Source organism: Chiloscyllium plagiosum, chromosome 20, assembly GCF_004010195.1.
Source record: "Chiloscyllium plagiosum isolate BGI_BamShark_2017 chromosome 20, ASM401019v2, whole genome shotgun sequence".
In the NCBI taxonomy this organism is placed as follows: domain Eukaryota; kingdom Metazoa; phylum Chordata; class Chondrichthyes; order Orectolobiformes; family Hemiscylliidae; genus Chiloscyllium; species Chiloscyllium plagiosum.
Window position 1 is genome coordinate 40,006,017 of NC_057729.1, and position 18,965 is coordinate 40,024,981.

At 38.6% G+C, this 18,965-nt stretch overlaps 1 protein-coding gene across 2 annotated transcripts in view; it reads left to right on the top strand.

Moving 5' to 3' along the window:
- The window catches only part of LOC122560192 (disks large-associated protein 4-like), a 589,090-nt gene that overhangs the window by 480,015 nt on the left and 90,110 nt on the right, over positions 1-18,965 (top strand). For both annotated transcript variants that reach the window (XM_043710586.1, XM_043710587.1), the window contains exon 9: positions 2,606-2,846. In XM_043710586.1, the coding sequence (XP_043566521.1) occupies positions 2,606-2,846 (241 nt within the window). The remainder of the gene's footprint in view (positions 1-2,605; positions 2,847-18,965) is intronic.

An 18,965-nucleotide genomic window follows, 5' to 3' on the forward strand; every position in this document is an offset into this window, starting at 1 on the left:
GGCTGGGAGCTAGGGCCGCGAGTGGGGCTGGAGTTGGGAGTGGGGGCGGGGTTAGGCATGGGGGTGGGAATCGGGGCGGGGACGGAGATTGGGGTGGGGGTGGGGTTCGGCGTGGGGATGGAGATCGTCGTGGGGGCTATCCTGAGAGAGGGGTAGTTCTGGAGGATGGTGAAAACACAGCAGGGCTGGGAGCTAGGACCTGGTGTGTGGCTGGAGCTGGGAGTGGGGGTGGGGTTATATCCTCAGAGAGGGGTAGTTCTGGAGGGATGGTTCTGGAGGTCCTTGGACTCCTCCATCGCCAGACCATAGCAACACGACGGCTGGAGGAAGAGCGCCTCATTTTCCGCATAGGAACCCTCCAACCACAAGGGATGAATTCAGATTTCTTCAGTTTCCTCATTTTCCCTCCCCCCACCTTGTCTCAGTTCCAATCCTCGAACTCAGCACCACCTTCCCAACCTGCAATCTTCTTCCTGACCTCTCCGCCCCCACCCTCACTCCGGCCTATCACCCTCACCTTAACCTCCTTCCACCGATCGCATTTCCAACGCCCTTCCCCATGTCCCTCCTCCCTACCTTTTATCTTATCTTGGCACACTTTCCTCATTCCTGAAGTAGGGCTCATGCCTGAAACGTCGATTCTCCTGCTCTTGGATGCTGCCTGACCTGCTGCTCTTTTCCAGGAACACATTTTCAGCTCTGATCTCCAGCATCTGCAGTCCTCACTTTTTCCTTAGTGAAATATTACTCAGTCGTGAATTAGTCTATTTTCTTTCTCAAAGTGGTATTAGTTTTACATATATCTATAGCTGTTAAGCAGCAATATTCCTTTACATGGTTTAAGAATCTTACATTAATGAAAGCTGACTCACACCGACCAACATCCCATCAGAGGAAGCATATTCTAAGGATTTAATATCATCAAGGCAATTTGACTTGAACCAGATACTTAAGTCTTTCACAGATGTGTTTTTTCCATTTATAGTTTAGCAACTTAGTTACTACTTCGTGAGGGAAGTCATGATGCAAAAGGTTAGACGGCTTTATTCCATGTTTAGTTAAAGGTGTAGAACAGGTCAAATGTTTTCACTTATTTGTGACAGTCAAATTTACTTTTTTGCCAAAATATAATTCTTTAGTTTACATAGTAGTATTGAATGGATGATAGAAGTGGATTCAGTAGTAGTTTTCTCATGGAAGTTAGAGATACATTTGAAGAAGAAATATTGCAGGGTTATGGGGGAATTCAGATATTTGTATAAAAGACCAGGCATAGGCACGATGAGCTAGATGACAGCTTTCTGGCCAAATGGCTTTTAGTGTATGACTAAAAATAAAAATTCTCCACTCATCCAATTCAACTTGCTTGATGTAAAAATGATTTCCAAATCCCTTTTGTCCTGAGTTTTAACCCTTCATGATTATTTGATGTACAGCCAATCTACTTCATGCAACACTTCCCGTTTCTGAATTAACAACTCGACTTTATGTTGACGGGGAAGGAGATGCAGCCTTAGTCACCTTGTAGGTCATACATATTACTGTCAAAGTATGCCAGCAATGAATGGTCCAATGTTACATAGAATTACATAGAATCCAAAGCAAAGTAACAGGCAATTAGTCCTGCTGCTGTGTGCCAACATGTAAGCTTCACACATATATCCTCTTATCCTTTTTCATGTAACACTATTGTAAATCATCAGCAGTTAGCAAGGAGAATTATATTGAACTGGTCATTTAAATAGCAATCAAGCAAAGTGCAGGGTAATAGGTGTTACTGAGTTTCATGTGAGTTGCTACTTATAACTTGAGTCTTATAGACAGCCTTTACACAGATCAAGAAGTAAGCCCCCTTATTCCAATGGACTCGGCTTCTATCATGTTTTTGTAGCCACAGTTTTGAAACCCCTGTTAAGATTCTGTCTAAAAGTAACATTCAAAATGTTGATTACAGGAAACCCAAACATGGTGTTGGTGGTTCTTTCATTTCAAGCCCCAACTGCTCTAATGTCCTCCTGGTCAAATTCTCATTCTCCGCTATCTGCAAATATCAATCCATCTAAATCCCTGCAGCCCATGTCATGCCCTGCTAATGATCTATCACTTTCTGTACTAACCTTGTTGGCTTCTGGATCTCCCATGACTGAAATAAAAAACTTTATTGTTTTTGTGTAAATCTTTGTATAGCCTTGGGGCTCCCTCACTCAGGAGTCTGTTCTTGGATTTTACCTCCCTATCCTCCAACCTTATTGATCTCTTCTTCTGTCAGTATCTTCAGTCCAGCATTAGAACCCATGCTTTCAGTCACTGAGGTTTCCATCAGTAAATTTCTCAACATCTTTATATTTCTATCTGTATTAAAAGTCTCTCAATTTTTTTTTTTGAACAAGCTTTTAGTCGTCGCTCATTATATCATCTTCTGAAGTCAATATCCCCTCAGGTCCTGTGCAGTGCAAACAATGTTATATCATTCGGACAGGTGTGTGGCCGTGATGTGACTAAATTTTCATTGACTGCTTAACTATGACTAAAGGTATCAAACATTGTATTTAGTTATCTTTTCATTGCTTAATCCACACTCTGTTTCACTTTATTACATTTGAAGGAGAGAGAAATGGATTTCAGCAATCAATATGAAAATATCTGTGAGTCTGTCTTCAGCGAGATGGACTCCCAAGCAGTGGATGCTCTGGACCTGCCCATACCTGGCTGTTTCCGCTCAAGAAGTCACAGCTATCTAAGAGCAATCCAGGCTGGCTGTTCTCAGGATGATGACAATGCATCTGTCCGCTCAGTGTCTCCTCCACCTATAGCAACCACAGTTCGAACCATGCAAACCAACACCAGTAAGTATCACATAAACAATCTAATTCCCATTCAGTACGTTGTGATACTTTGAAGGATCAGAAATGAGTTGATTGTGCACATTTTGCAGGTCTGTTTTGAAGAAATCCTATGTTGCATCAGATAGTGTTTATTACATTATGAAGGTCCCTGGCATATCACTTACATCCTAATCGTGAGCTGACCTGATCCTTCAACAATTAGCTAGTTCTAAGTAAGCAATGGCCAGCATCATACAAGATATAAATCATATCCAAGGGTTATCCATGAGCTATTTAATTTATATATATACCAATTAAAACATAGTAGAGTAAAGGTCTTTTAAAAATTATTATTGTTGTCTATGGTTTAGTTCCCTGAAACCAGAAGTCATACAAATGTTAATATGTTATTTGTTGTATTCGTGGGTTTAGCATTGTTGTTGTGGGCATCCAGTTAGTCTGAGATGAACAAAGAATACGAATATAGTACTTACAAAACTCCAACCTGTAATGCATAAATCAAAATGTATTTTCACTTTTAAACATTTGCAATGGTGAACCAAAAGTTGAAAATTGTTGTTCTGATATTGTGATTTTAAAAAAAAACTTTTAATGCATCATTTTAATATGGATATAAGGCATAGGAGAAGAATGTGGCAGTTGTGCATGATTATCCACCCACTGTGCTGCCTTTAGATGTACCATTCCAATTGGGTTGAATAGATTGTGTTGCAAGTCATTGTTCTTTAACTTTGGCATGGATTTTAAAGTGTTTGGATAATTCTGGAGATGGTAGTCACTGTTGGATTACAAAGTACAACATTGTAAAAGTTAATGGTTTGTGTTTTCATGTAAAATTTGGAGAATGATTTTGTGGCATAACAAAGAATTTAGATTTCTCATGAAGAAAAACTTTATTTTTAATTGCTGAAAATATATTTTAAATATATTTTTCCCTTGCTCTCCTGAATACAGTTCTTAAAATAAGATACATAATGGAAATTATTTCATTCATTCTTCTTTACTGGATTTCCATTTAGTTGTACAACTTTTTAATGCTAACCTTGTGGAATTGCTGTTTGTATAGGAGAGTAAGTTCTTTTTCTATTGGACAATATGTTTGTGTATTATTTGTTATAGCAAAGACCAAAAAGTTGTCATGACATATCACAACAAAAGCTTCGTGTTTGAAAGGTGATGGGGTGGTGGCGACGATGGATGATGAATCACGCAAGTTTTCGATCTCACCCATGCCATCGGACAGAAGCATCAAGTGGATACCAGCTACTTTCCTACAAAGAGATATGGAATATCAATGGATGTAACATCCTGGGCCATTGTGATGTCAGCGCTAGTCTGTCTTTTTCCAGCCTAAGCACAATTTAAAGGTCCAAAAATAACATGAACAAATGTTGATCTTGGCATAAATCCAGCTAAGTTTTCTTACTATTGTGTTATGAACTGCACTCAACATTGGAGCAGTGAGTTAACAGACTTGTTCAGGAAACTGGTGCAGCATCTCACCCACCCTTTGTAGCCAGATTTAACCAGACCAGAGAGATTCGATAAAGTGGAGGTAATCCATGGTCACAAAATCAAGCCCAATACCTTTGTGGAGCCTCAACTGCATTGAGCCAGACATTTAGAAGAAAGTCTCTTTCTGGGAGTTGTAAAGAAAGCCTTACATGGAATTAGTTTGGAAGTACTCAACCCAACTCCTGGTGGACATTGCTCCTACTCCAGAAAGTTATTAAATTTGGCAATTGTTTGCATTAAATATCAAATTAGGATGGTGTGGGAAATGGAACTGTCACTCTAGAGGACTTAAGTGCTATATGCTGAAGTAGGTGAGGAAATTTATGCACCATCTAATCCAAAGCTGGATGTTGATGGTGGATGCAGAAGTAGTGTTCTGCAACAGGAGTGACCCTCACCTTATGATCATAAAAAATTATCATTTGAAACCAGTGGCTTGAATAATTTCATAATAAAGGTTCCAGAAAATCAGGTAAGGTTGGCATAACCTTCTGGAGTGTTGAAGGACTCTGGGGAAAAAAAAGGAGGTTGTGGCTTATGATTATTTTGAAGAAAGAATAGATTTCACAATATTAACCTGGAACTCCAAACCTGCTTCTGTTCCTTAGCTGAATATACATTTTAAGAGATGAGATCTCTGGCACTTCCTATGCAAATAAGCTTTTAATTGAAAGATGGAGGAGCTAATCCTCGAGTACCCAGCTCAATTTCAGCCAATTTGGTACACTTACTTTGAATACTTCCAGGGTCAACGTTTGTTGCTACTGAGCAGTTAAATACAGCATTTATTTTACATGGCCCAACCTACTCATACTAAAGTTGTCCAAACTTTTAAGTGATCCATTGTACTTATGGGTCAAGAATCACAGAGCACAGCTCAACATGGACAGTACTTCATAAAACAGTCTATGTACAGGGAGTTGTATTCAGAAATCTCACCTGAAATTAGCAGAAAGGTGCAGTGCTAGCTCTATATAAGTAGCTATACGTGCATTGCTTCTGCTAACAAATAAAGTTTATTCACAATGGCTTCTATAATTGCTATCATAATGTCATCTGTACTTTCTCACCTATGTAAAATCTTGTTTTGATTACAAGTACTTGAAGCACAATAAAATTTAGGGATCACTTATTCCTGGGAAGCTGGGAAAAGAGAAACCATTGTGAACAATGTCACATTGACCAAATAAAAGTCAAAAGAAGAAATGTTTAATATCCCACTGTAACAAAAAATTTAGTCATATTTGGTTCATTTCAAATTACTATTAGAAGCACAAATGTCTGCTAGGATAGTGTTAAAATAAATAACTTTGAGATTTATGCATGTTTAATATACAGTGAGCTGAGAATAGGATATTTTGACTAAAGACACTTTCATCTGTACTCATAAAAGCATAACATTGCTATTAATATGATTTAAAACTCTTGTTGTGAGCAAAACAGTGTAACTACTCCTTAATATGAGCATCAACATGGAAGAATATTGATGCATTTAAAGAATCAGAAACATTTCATCTCAATGCAGAATTTGGCTGCAGGCCCAATTTGAATGTAAGTGTGATTGAGGAATGGGGGAATTGAGCAAGTGATAAATTTGCATAGTTATGATGACGTGTGGCTGGACTATTTTAACTTAAGTTTGCCAACTCTGGTTGGGCTGGACACTGGCAGCTTTTCTAACATAATTTCTGCCTTCAGACCTATTCTGAGATAAAATAACAGTTCAGTTCATACCAATCAGTCAATAGCAGTGCTTACATGACTCATAATCCCCTCTGCTGCAAAAACTAGTTATGATAGAGTATGCTCCGCCCAACTGTGCTGCATCCTGTTCACATTATGGCCCAATGTTTTGAGAGTCTGACTGAAGTGAAACAAGATAGTAAAGTGCTCCAATAATTTTTCTCCCAAGTAGTTTTCAGAAATGTGCAAGAGTTGACTTTTTTATTATTTTAGGAGACTCTAGCTTAGTCAGAGAGGCTTAACATATCTATTATAAATTTAGGTCTAGTACCGTAGATCCAGATCTCTAACCTGATTCTGCAGAAATCATTCCCCAACTAATAGGTGGAAGCAAGAATTTGAACTGGAAGAGGATGAAACCACAGACCATCCTATTAATCCAAGCAGCAGGTTTGAGACAAGCTGACAGTCAGGGAATGAAGAACACTTGAGATAGCTCAGAAGGAAAACAAATAGTAAACCCCAGGAGTGATACTGACTGGTCCAAATCACTTTTCATACTTCAAAATGGAGCTCCAGCATGATTAATACATCCCATTCCAAGTATTACTGCTTTTTTTCCCCCGAGATGTACTAATTGCTTCTCTTTTGAGCCCAGAGCACTTTGATCCTACTAAGCAACATAGAAAACAGTAAAATGTTTAACAAATTACCTTGTTGGGCCACTTCTGGCCTTAAAGTGACCTGCTGTCAGCTTTCCCTGACACCAACAACACTACACAACTCAGAGGAACCAAATACATCAGGGTCTGAATGATGGCCCAGCAAGAGAGTGACACAAATGGGGAAGTACCTATTCTGCTCCAATTCCAATCTGTTGTGCACCTCAATCCCCTTGGACATGGAGGCAGGGGTTAATATCGAGTCATGTGTGTTTTTCTGATTTAGACATTCAACAGTCATTGAATGTTTATGTGAAAGGAAAGCAGTTTCCATTGGTGTTCCGCAAGGCTTATTTTAGGTGCTTTGCTCTTTATCATATATGTTAGTGACTTATACTTAAATGTTGGAGGCATGATTGGGAAATCTGCAGACAATGGAAAATTGACTAGATAGTTCATAGTGAAGAGGATGGCTGTAGATTGCAGAAAGATACCAATGGTTTGTTCAAATGGACAGAAAAGCGACAAATGAAATTCAATCTGGAGAACTGCGAAGTTATGCATTTGAGGGGAGCAAACAAAGCAAGGGAATGCACAAGAATTGGGAGGGTCCTGAGAGGGTTAGAGGAAGTGAGAAACCTTGGACTAAAGGTAGCACAACAGGCAGATGAGATGGTAAAGATGACATAAGGCAGCTTTCCTTCACTGGGTGAGATATCAAATTCAAGAGCAGGAATATATTTCTGAAATTACATAAGGCACTGTTAACCTAAAGCTAGAGTTTTGTGTACAATTCTGGTCTCCATATTACTAGAAAGATAAATTATCCTAAATAGAAAGTACAAAGATTTACAAGAATATTGCCAGGGCTTGAAAATTGCAGGTATAAAAAAGATTAGATAAGCTAGGGTTGTTCTTCTTTGAATTGAAGAAGTCAAAAGGCTGTTTAGTTGGAGATATATAAAATAATGTATAGCTTTGATTGAGTGGACAAGGAAGACCTAATTCTCCTAGCAAAGAGGTCAATTACCAGGGCCCACACATTTAAGATGAACTTGGAAGGAGTAGTAGAGATATGAGGAAAAGCCTTTTTCATCCACAGAGTGAACAGTGTCTAAAATTCACTGCCAAGTTTGGTACTTGATGTCAAAACACTGAACTCATTTAAAAGGAACGTGAATCTGTACCTGACGTGCTGTAACCTGGAATGCTATAATCATAAACCTGGTAAATGAGATTAGCATAGGTGGTTAGTTTGTTCAGCCAGTGCAAACACTGTGGGCCAATTGACCTCTTCCTTTACTGCAATGTCCCAAAAGTTCTGTGATTCTTTACTAAAAACTTAAACATTGTTGGTTTAATTTTGATTTGCATGAAGTGTAGTACAAACTAACTGCCTCACGAGTGTTTCTGCAATTATGTAGTGACGTTCTTAATTAAGTGCAATAGAATGTTGCGTGTGGGTGGATTACTTGCTTAACTGGATACTCAGGAGCACGTTTAGTTATCAGTGAGCTGTCTGAGTTGTATAATCTTAAGAGTATCCACACCTTACATGTCCTTGCCAAGTATCACTTGATAATAGTGAAAATTCACTCAAGAATCTTTTGTAAGCTTGTAGTTGTGCAGTGAATATAGTAGATTTTGCCAATAAGGACAGATAAATAATGTTGATAATTCATAAATAATAACAATTAGTAGTGTTTTAATCAGTACTTCAGAAAAATATGTCTCCTGATTTGGTGGCTAAAACTGTCAATCAGTAACTGACTAGTTTCAAGAACACAGTTAATCATAGAAAGAAATGGCTCACATGCAAATGTTCATGAAAATTTTACTTTGAATGATTTCTTTTATTTTGTCGATGAAGATTGCGTATTAACATTTACTACGCTTGTGTTGCATCCATTTATTGTACCACTCCATTTACAATAGACAATTAATGTCTGAATAAAATAGTGGACAGGAAAAATGGTATGAGTCTCATACATGTTCAAACTTCAACTTCAGCAATCAAAATACATATTTTAAGATGGCAGGAATATGATTGATTGTAGCATGTGTTATCATGAGGAAACATGATGCAGAGTTTTGCCTTGTTGGCAAACAAAGTAATTAGTGCAATTCTGAGTTGAGTCTCATTTGAACCAGTACCAACACGGCATTGATGAAGCACAGTCTCAGCAGTTACAACTAGATTGTGGTCTGAGGAATTTTAGCATCCAACTATTTTCCAACTTTTAAGTTTAGAAAAATGTATCAATCTTTCTTAATGCATATACATTTTTTTTGTTGGTTTTGGCCCAGCAGTTGACAGACCTTCTTGTGGGAGAGGTCAAAATTCAGAAAAGTTGCCCTGAGATGTAATGCTTCACGGTTCTTAATAACCCACACATCTCACAAAATCTCTAATTCAGAGCCTAGTTCAATAATTTCAAATCAGCTCTTGTCATTAAACACATGTACAACCAAGGAACAAGAGTAGGCCACTCGGCCTTTTCAGCCTAATCTGCCATTTAATATGATCATGACTATCTGTCCAAAGATGTGCAGGTTAGGTGTATTGGCCATGCTAAATTGCCCACGGTCTCTGGGGATGTGTAGGCCAGATGGGTTAGCCATGGGAAATGCAGGATTATAGGGGTGGGATGCTCTTTGGAGGATCAGTGTGGACTTGATGGGCCAAATGGCCTGCCATCACACTGTAGGGACTCTATGATTGTATGACCTGACTTTAACACCAATTCTATATTCGGGTACATCCCGATAATCTTTCATCAAAGACCACTTTGTTATAAGACCACAAGACATAGGAGCAAAAGTTAGGCCATCCAGCCAATCGAGCCTGCTTCGCCATTCAGTCATGCTTGATAAGTTTGTCAACCCCATTCTCCCTCCTTATCCCCATAACCTTTGATCCTCTTTGCAATCATCTTGTCAAAATAAATATTCAGCAGGTGAGTGTCCTCAGTAATGTTATTATTTGACACTACAAGACAATTTTGCTTTAGATCCCCATCCATCTCTTTGTTTCTTTCATGTTAAGCACCTCAAAGAATCAGATGATTAAAAGGCAGTCTTATTTGCGTTGACTTTAATATTTCTTTAGATTAATTAGTTTTATTTTTAAATCTATTTTTCTAAATGACCTATTCAGTGATGTTATTACACATCTCTAGAGCAGGTGAGACTTCCGCAATATTTTTACATCATACTAATTTTCTAATCCCTTTAAATGTACCCACATGTACACGTTTATTCTGTTAAATGGTAAATGGTTTACAATGTCAATTTATGCACATAACAAGAGATTGAGGCAATCTGCATTGAGATGAACATAGTATCTCTCTTCACTTTTCCGAAATAGAAGCAAGAACAGGAGCAAGCAGTCCCTTATCAATTTCTGGGGAAACATTTTAAAGCACTTGTCACACAGTTATCCAAATATTGCAGGCATTATTGTCGTATTGGTAACTGAGACAGCCATTTTGCATATAAGTTGCCTCAAAATGCTGTCTGATCATTTGTTTCTCGGGTGCTAATTGAGGAAGGATTGTGACAAGAAGACTCTGACTTCCCAAACATAATGCTGTGGAGTTTTTTATATCCTCCCAAAGTGACCAACTGTGACAACGCAGTAATCTGTCAATACTGCATTGGAGTATCAGTGAAGTTTTAGAAGTATATTGACCAAGGGAACTCAGACATGGTTTGTATAATTAATGCAAATAAGTTATGTAACCACATTATTATGAAGTGAACCGACTTTGTGCAGGGTGGAAATAAACAAGATTAACTCAAAACTGAATTATACCAGTGAGATATTGGAAAGCCTGAAGAATTATTAATACCAAATCATCAACATTTCCATGCTACATTAAGAATCTCATTTAATACTGCAAGTGGATGAGTTCATTGTAAAAGGATGGTATCCATTCCTTCTGGGAAGCTTGTCAATAAGTGTTGGTTGGTGTAGGAGTTAAAACCTGCATTGATTGTAAATCAAAGTAAAACTAAAAGTGTTGCTCTGTAAAAATGACATTTCAGTTGAACAATGTCATAGATTACAAGAAGCATGAGATTTGACGGGGCTTATTTTTCTTGTACAATTTACCATGAAATTCATGTTCATTATTACTGGGCCCCAGGTGTTCGAATGGCTCTCAGTGATGTTAAATTCTTGAACTAATTTTACAGTTTCTAAATTGGTGGCAGAATGCAATTAATTCATACTTAACAATTCTCATCAAATCAGTCGATGCATTTTGCAATGAGTTTGATTTTGATTTTCTGAACCATGAGTTGCATCAAATTTTTATTTTCAAGCTGAATAATTAATGAGATCCATGGTGGCATTACCAATAGCATTACTAATGTACTTCTTAATGTGTTCTGACAACCCTACCATACAAGATTCATCATGCCCTTCTCTTTGTGTCATTCACAAGCAGTAACCTACTTTTAGTCCCTGTAAACACTGACGGATTTGAGATAAAGATACAAAGTAAAGCACGTGATATACTTGCTTAAGTAAATATGATAGAGTCAAGAAATTTAATTTTTAGTCACATATGTTGCAATTTATGTACTTAAGATAAAATTTCGACTACTTTGTCAATTAATTTATTTGTATTTTGTGTTAATATAATTTTATTGTCAGATATTACTTTCTTTTAAGTTTTCATATTTTTATTACACATTAATCTTGCAGGTACTGTATTTAATATTAGTCATGGCTAGTCTTGGAGATAATTTTAAGGAAAGTGTTAACTAACATGTTTTGAAATGTTGTTATCATAGTTACAGTTGTCTCATCATAGTCTAACCAAACCAAAGGGGCTACTCCCTCATGAGAGAGAAATAACAGATGGTAATTTAACCTGTGCGCCACCACACCTCTGGTGAGGGTGTGAAGGAGAGTCCTTCATAGTAACCTCTAACCAGTGATAGGAATTGAACCCACCCTGTTGGTATCACACTGCTCTGCAAACCACCAATCTAGCCAACTGTGCTAAATCAGTTTCCTTTAGTCACAGTAGCAGGCCGAAGATTGTCATGTATAATGATCCCAGCTGATGGTATACTACACAAGTCAGATGTCTGGGTAAAACCTGACTTGCTAGATCATAAGTTTTATTTTTGTTTGTGATTGTCACTACTGTAGTGATCAGTTACTAAACAAAATCACATGAGGCTGCCAATGTTCTGTAACAAAAGAACACAAATTTATCATACAGAAAGAAAAAATGGTTGTGCTTACATATAGATATATCTGGATGACAATTTACAAAGGTCTTAACATAAGCAACAAAAAGATTCAACCTTTTCCCAGCAATATCCCTCACAGTCGCTCAATCCCAGTGAACTATCAATTTTAGTTAAACTCTTTAATTTGTTACTCAAATGATTCTTTCCAGTCCTTCTCCTCAAATTGCTGAGGACTTAATTTTATTTCTGTGGTCCTGAAAATATCTTATCTATTCTGTAAGCCTGGAAATTTCTACAAATTCTCATGGCCTGAAGACTTCAATAAACTAAACTCTCACAATCTGGAGACTTCTAAACATTTGTTTTTAAATGTGCTTCTGCTAAAATTATTTCTTTTCTTTTGGACAAACTATACTCGTGGTGCCATGCTATCAGTCTTTTCCTACATCATAAAAGTTAAACTTTGTATTTCATCAGTTCACAACCCAGGGTAGTTGATCGAGTCATTTAGCTAAGTCAATATTGTGTTAGAAACAGTACTGTCTTACTGTCTTTAGTTCACTGCTCAAAATGACTTGTGTCCATTGTTTTTTTATAAAAAACAGGTCACTTTCACAGAACATAAAATAAAAATCTTTTTTTATTCCTATTTGTAAGTCCAAGTTCACAAATAATGAGAATATATCACACATGCAAGTATGGTATAATTTACAGATTTGTAAAACAGCATTTCTTAGGTTATCGTCTTACTTCCATGTTAAAATACCTTACCAATCTTTTGGGAAAATTTAAGTGTTAAAATTGCAATGACATTGTAAAGTTTCATGGTAGAATGATGATACCCTAATGGCTAGCAATGTTCAATGTCTCAAATGTCAACTACAAATTTCACCATTTTATGTATATGTATAAAATACATTGCATAACAATCAATACCTTCTGTGTTTCATTATACAATACAGCTTTCCTTCCCAATCCCCATTGTACTCAATATTAGTAACAATTGTTTCTCTTCAGATGTTTCCCTTCTTTACCTAAATTTGCTGTCTATATCCTGGCCTCAAAAAAATCTAAATTTGCCTCCATTATTCATGCAAACTATCATCCAATGTCCAACTTTCCACTCTTCTCTGAAGTACTTGGCCATGTTTTCATCTCCCAAGTCCATGCTCACCTTCCCCAGAACTGAATCATATTCCCACCTCTAACACAGTATCAGGGCATCCAAACCCAACTGTAACTAACTTTTCAAAATTCCAGATTCTAAGATTACAAAGAGTTCTTGATCAAATGGGTGAATTGGTTGAAAAGTGGCAAATGGGGTTCAATATAGGTGACCTGAGAGATATTTATATTATCATGATGGGTATAGATTGGGTTAATGATAGAAGTCTTTTCTTGAGGATGGGGTATTTCAAGACTAGGGGACACATTTTTTAAGGTGAGAAGAGAGAGATTTAAAAAAGATACGAGGGGCAAATGTTTTACACATAGGGTGGTTTGTATGTGGAATTAACTTCCTGAGGAAGTGGTGGATGTGGGCACAATACAATGTTTAAAAGACATTTGGGTAACTACATGAATAGGAAAGGTTGGAGGGATTTGGGCCAGGAGCAGGCAGGTGGGACCAGTTTAGTTTGGATTATGGTCAGCATGGGCTAGTTGGATCGCAGGGTCTGTTTCCATACTATGTGACTCTATGACTCTATGACATACTATGCAACTCCACTGAGGGTAAGGTTTCCCACTCGACTTGTATGCAGCCTTTCACTGGATGACCACACCATCCTATTCTGCTGTCTTTCCCCTGTCATGGAGCTAAATAGGACTGCTCTCACTTGAATCCATTCTTAGCTCTATATTTGTAGTCATAGTGTCACTTACGTTGGCTTTTCTCCTGTTCCCACTCATTACCTCCATTGTCCCCAAGAATCTATCTTGGAGAAAGTGCAGAGAAGTGGAACTAATTAGATAGTTCTCTCAAAGCACTAGCATAAGCACAATGGGTTGAATAGCCTTGTTCTCAAATTTGTAATTCTATGAATGTGCATAAATATTTTAGTGGGGAGACTTATATCATTATAAAGAAATGTATTTTAAGTCTACATTATGTACATGTCAGAGCTGCTCTGTCTACACTACATTTCATTGTGAAATCCCTTTATTACTGGTTTTGCTTGCTGTGAACATTTGAAAAATTATATCAGTAACTACTGAAGCTCTATTAGCTCTTCGGTTGCCAGGCAACTGCTTAACTATCAGGATATGCATGTTTGTATTGTTCTCATTATGGTTTCATACTGACAGGAATCATTGGTGAATCTGGTAAGGTTTTTGCTTTTAACCACGCACACTGCTAATGTTTTTGAATTTACTGTGGTTCTAACTCAATGGTAACAGATTGTACTAAATTATTTTAAAAATCAAATGACTTCACTGCAGCTCTGTGAGCTTTTTATAGTAGCAACAAACTTAATGGACTGTTGCAACATGAAAAAGCCTTGAGCTAATTGCTGGGCTAACACTACACAAACTAGCAAACACAGCAATGATGTTATATTTCAAGAAACTGAGCAGAAACAAAATTAAAGTTTTGTTCAGAGTCTGCTTCAAGCGAGTAATCAGAGGGCAGGATTTTTCCGATGACCTTCAAGGCTCACCCACGCAGTCAAATAGGGATCAGAAATCCACACTGTTGGGGCAGAGAAATTCACCTCTGATTCTCTCCGAATTGGTCAGAAGGGGTTTTCAGCTCTAAAATAGCAGACCGCCCTTGCAAGTACACGAGGGAAAAGGCAACTCACCTTCTCTCCAACTTTAAAAACAAGTTTTTCTTAATTTATGATTTATTATCAGCTGGACCACTATTACATCACTACAAAAAGAAACTTCTTTTACCAGGTCACCTGTAACTACAGGTATTAATCAGAGAGGGTCTCTCAGCCTGCCTGAAGGAATGCCCTGACCTGCGGTCTGTTTACAGCATGCCATCACCAGTCACTTGCCCTGTTTCTTGCCACCTGGGGGGAGGGGGTCAGGATGAGGACAGCAGGAGAATCCCAGTTCGATTCCAGTAATTGGCTTTGAATGGACATTAAATGAATTTGCAGCAAACCACTTGCAAGTGGGTAGTTCTGCTGCTTCCCCCACCATTTTATAGATCCCCTCCTGGGAGAGACAAAATTGCCAAATGCCAACCTGAAAGCATCCTTGGCATCTTCGCACAAGTGCATTTTTCTGTGCATGTGTAGTTTTCCCCCTCAGTTGGCTGTAACACATCCACGTCAAGGAAGTGTCAGCACTATATTATCACAATCTAACATGAATATCCTGAGATATCTTTTAGGAGTTTAATAGGCCCAATTCATTCCATTACCACTAAGCTATCTGTTTAAATCCAGTACCCTGCCCTTTCTCCTCCAGGCACATATGTCAATGTTGTAAATCAACCCAAAGTGAAAAGTAAATATTGAAACGAACAGGCAGTAATCAGATGATTTTTTTTATTATTCACTCATGGGATGTAGGTATCACTGGCTAGGCTACTAATTATTGCCTATCCTTAATTGCTCAGAGGCTGTAAGTGTGTAGCCACATGTAGGCCAGACCAGGTAAGGTTTGGCAGATTTCCTTCTCGAAAGCACATTAGTGAATCAAATGGATTTTTTTATAAATCAGCAAAGGTTACATGGTCACTATTAGACATTTTCTCAAAAAATGTAAGATGTATATGAAATCAAGCATTAGTGACGAATCAATTGCAATACACAAATTATATAGCATATGCCATTAAATAATGGATGCAGGTTCCGTAATATCTTGCACACCTTCCATAATTGTGATATCAGCAAATGCAGCCTGGGAACACGATGGAGCTGGGGAATCAGCAAACTGCCCAGCAATTTCACTTGTCTTCATGCCTGCTTCCACTGGGGCTTAGGATTTAGATCGTATTTACAGACATGTGAGGTTATGGTGGAATTTCAACCTGTCACCCAGTTGCAACCACCGAGGTATAAAATTAGCATTGCAAATCAGAAATCAGTAATGCATTATATTTGCTACATTTTAGCAATGTCACTTCATTGACTGTGAAGCACTTTGGACCTGAAGCCATGAAAGTGATTTATAAATATGCATACTTCTTTCTTTACACTAAACAACCTGATATTTCCTAGGAGAAAGTGAGGACTGCAGATGCTGGAGATAAGAGTCGAGAGTGTGGTGCTGGAAAAGCACAGCAGGTCAGGCAGCATCTGAGGAGCAGGAGAATCGACATTTTGGGCAAAAGCCCTTCATCAATTCCTGATGAAGGGCTTTTGCCCAAAACATCAATTCTCCTGCTCCGCAGTTGCTGCCTGACCTGTTGTACTTTTCCAGCACCACACTCTCAAACCTGAGATTTACCTCTGTTCATTTCACATGGAGTTGGATAGTAAGGCCCTGCTGAAGATCTAAAGGCTATCAGAATATTAGCATTCTTGCTCGGTGTAAGCTGGCGGACATAATCTATTGGAAACCCCCACATATAACCCCACTAACCTATGCAGGATCAGTGGGAAATTTCCTTTGTTGTACATAACTGGCAGCACTTGAGCCAATTCTCCACCCCTTCATTTCCCTCTGAGGTGGATGGAGTGATAGAGGGAGCCGTGCTGACCTATACCATTTGATCACTCTTTCCACAACATTGGAGTTGAAAGTTAGTGTAACTTTATGTATCAGTTTTAACACACAGTTTGATTTGTGTAGACAAATATATTTGGATTGTTTGGAATTTGACTGAGAAAAGTGCACAAACCTATAAAAATGTGACCGTGAAATGAGTTTGCCCACCAGAAAGTTCTGTTGTGGTAGGGCAAATAATATGGCCTCCTACTCAGTTTGTTTTGCCTAATCTGTGCAACATATAATATATTAAGATGCATCCTTCAAAAAAGATGTGTCTGCTATTTTTACTTTTGCTTTTTTATGGTTGTAGTCTCTCCCAATAGAAATGATTTAAACTGATTAATGAACATCATCTTGGTGAAAAGACTAACAAAAAGCCACATTTTTGACCTCATTGGATTTCTGATGTCTCGCAACACTTCAAAATGAAGTTCTTGTTTTGGGATGCTGAGACTGTAGTAATGTAGCCAATGGACAAGTTGTTCTTTGCCAGTTAGATCTCACAGAGATGCCATTGATATACTGTTTGTTGTTTTGTTTCAAAAAAGAGTTGAATGGCACCCAGGGACAAGATGTATTTACAGACATTTAACAAGATAATAGGGGACTCCATAGTGAGAGGAACTGACTGGGGTTTTTGTGGCAGCAGACGGGACTTAAGGATGGTGTGTTGCTTTCCTGGTGCCAGGGCTAAAGACATCACAGACAGAGTGCAGGAAATCCTCAAGGACAAAGGTGAGGAGCCAGAGGTGGTGGTACATGTCGGCACAAATGCTGTCGGGAAGAAAAGGAGGAACATACTACAGCAGGACTTCGGAGAATTAGGAAGAAGGCTGAAAAGCAGGACGTCCAAGGTGATTATCTTCGGTTTGCTTCCAGTTCCTCGGGCTGGAGAGGCCAGAAACAGGGAGATAATGGACTTGAATGTGTGGCTGGGAACTGGTGCAGGAGGCAAGGATTTAAATTCTTGGATCACTCGGGTATGTTTTGTGGTAAGTATAAATTCTACAAGAGAGACGGCTTGCACCTTAATAGGTTAGGGACCAGCATTCTGGCAGGCAGGTTTGCTACTGCAACACAGCTACATTTAAACTAAGTAGCGGGGGGGAGGGGACAAATTGGATGTTTAAGAAGGAAATTAAAGGGAAAGTTAGAACAAGGGAAGTCAAGAAAGACAACTGTATTAATGAGGCAGAAAACTCAGAAAGGGATCATGCTGTAAGGTTGAGTGAAATAGGAGTTGATGGGAAGGGTGAGGGCAGTAACAAATTAAAAATACTATACATGAAAGCACGAAGCATTAGAAATAAGATGGATGAACTTGAGGCTCTTTTGGAAATTGGCAGATACGATATTGTGGAGATAACTGAGACGTGGCTTCAAGTGGACAGGGCCTGGGAAATGAATATTCAAGGCTACACATGCCATCATAAGGACAGACTGACGGGCAGAGGGGGTGGGGTAGCCATGTTGATAAGGGATGATATTCAGTCCCTTGTGCGGGGGGACCTAGAATCAGGAAATGTAGAGTCAGTGTGGATAGAGCTGAGAAATACTAAGGGTAAAAAGACCCTCTTGGAAGTTATCTACAGGCCCCCAAACTGTAGTCTGGCTGTCGGATGTAAGTTGAACCAGGAGCTGAAATTGGCCTGTCGCAAAGATGTTACTACAGCTGTTATGGGGGATTTCAACATGCTTGGAGAAAGTGAAAAAACAAAATGTTACTACAGTTGTTATGGGGGATTTCAACATGGGGAGAATCAGGATGGTATTGGATGGTATTGGACCTCAAGAAAGAGACTTTGTGGAGTGCCTCAGAGATGGATTCTTAGAACAGCTGGTGCTGGCGCCGACCAGGGAGAAGGCAATTCTGGATCTGGTATTGTGCAACGAACTAGAATTGGTCAGGTACCTCGAAGTGAAGGAGCCATTGGGAAGTAGTGACCATACTACAATAAGCTTCAATAATACAATAAGCTACAATCTGCAATTTGAGGGGGAGAGGGTACAATCTGAAGTGACAATATTTCTGTTGAATAAAGGGAACTATGGAGCTATGAGGGAGGAGCTGGCCAAAGTTCAATGGTGCAATACCTTAGCAGGGATGACAGTGGAGGAACAATGGCAGATATTTCTATGTATAATGCAGAAGTTGCAAGATCAGTTCATTCCAAAAAGGAAGAAAGATCCTAGGATGAGGCATGGGTGGTCGTGGCTGACGAGGGAAGTTAAGAAACATATAAAGTTAAAAGAGAAAAAATATAACATAGCAAAGATAAGTGGGAAAATGGAGGACTGGAAAGCTTTTAAAGAACAACAGAGGATTACTAAGAAGGAAATACGCAGAGAAAAAAATGAGGTACGAAGGTAAACTGGCCAA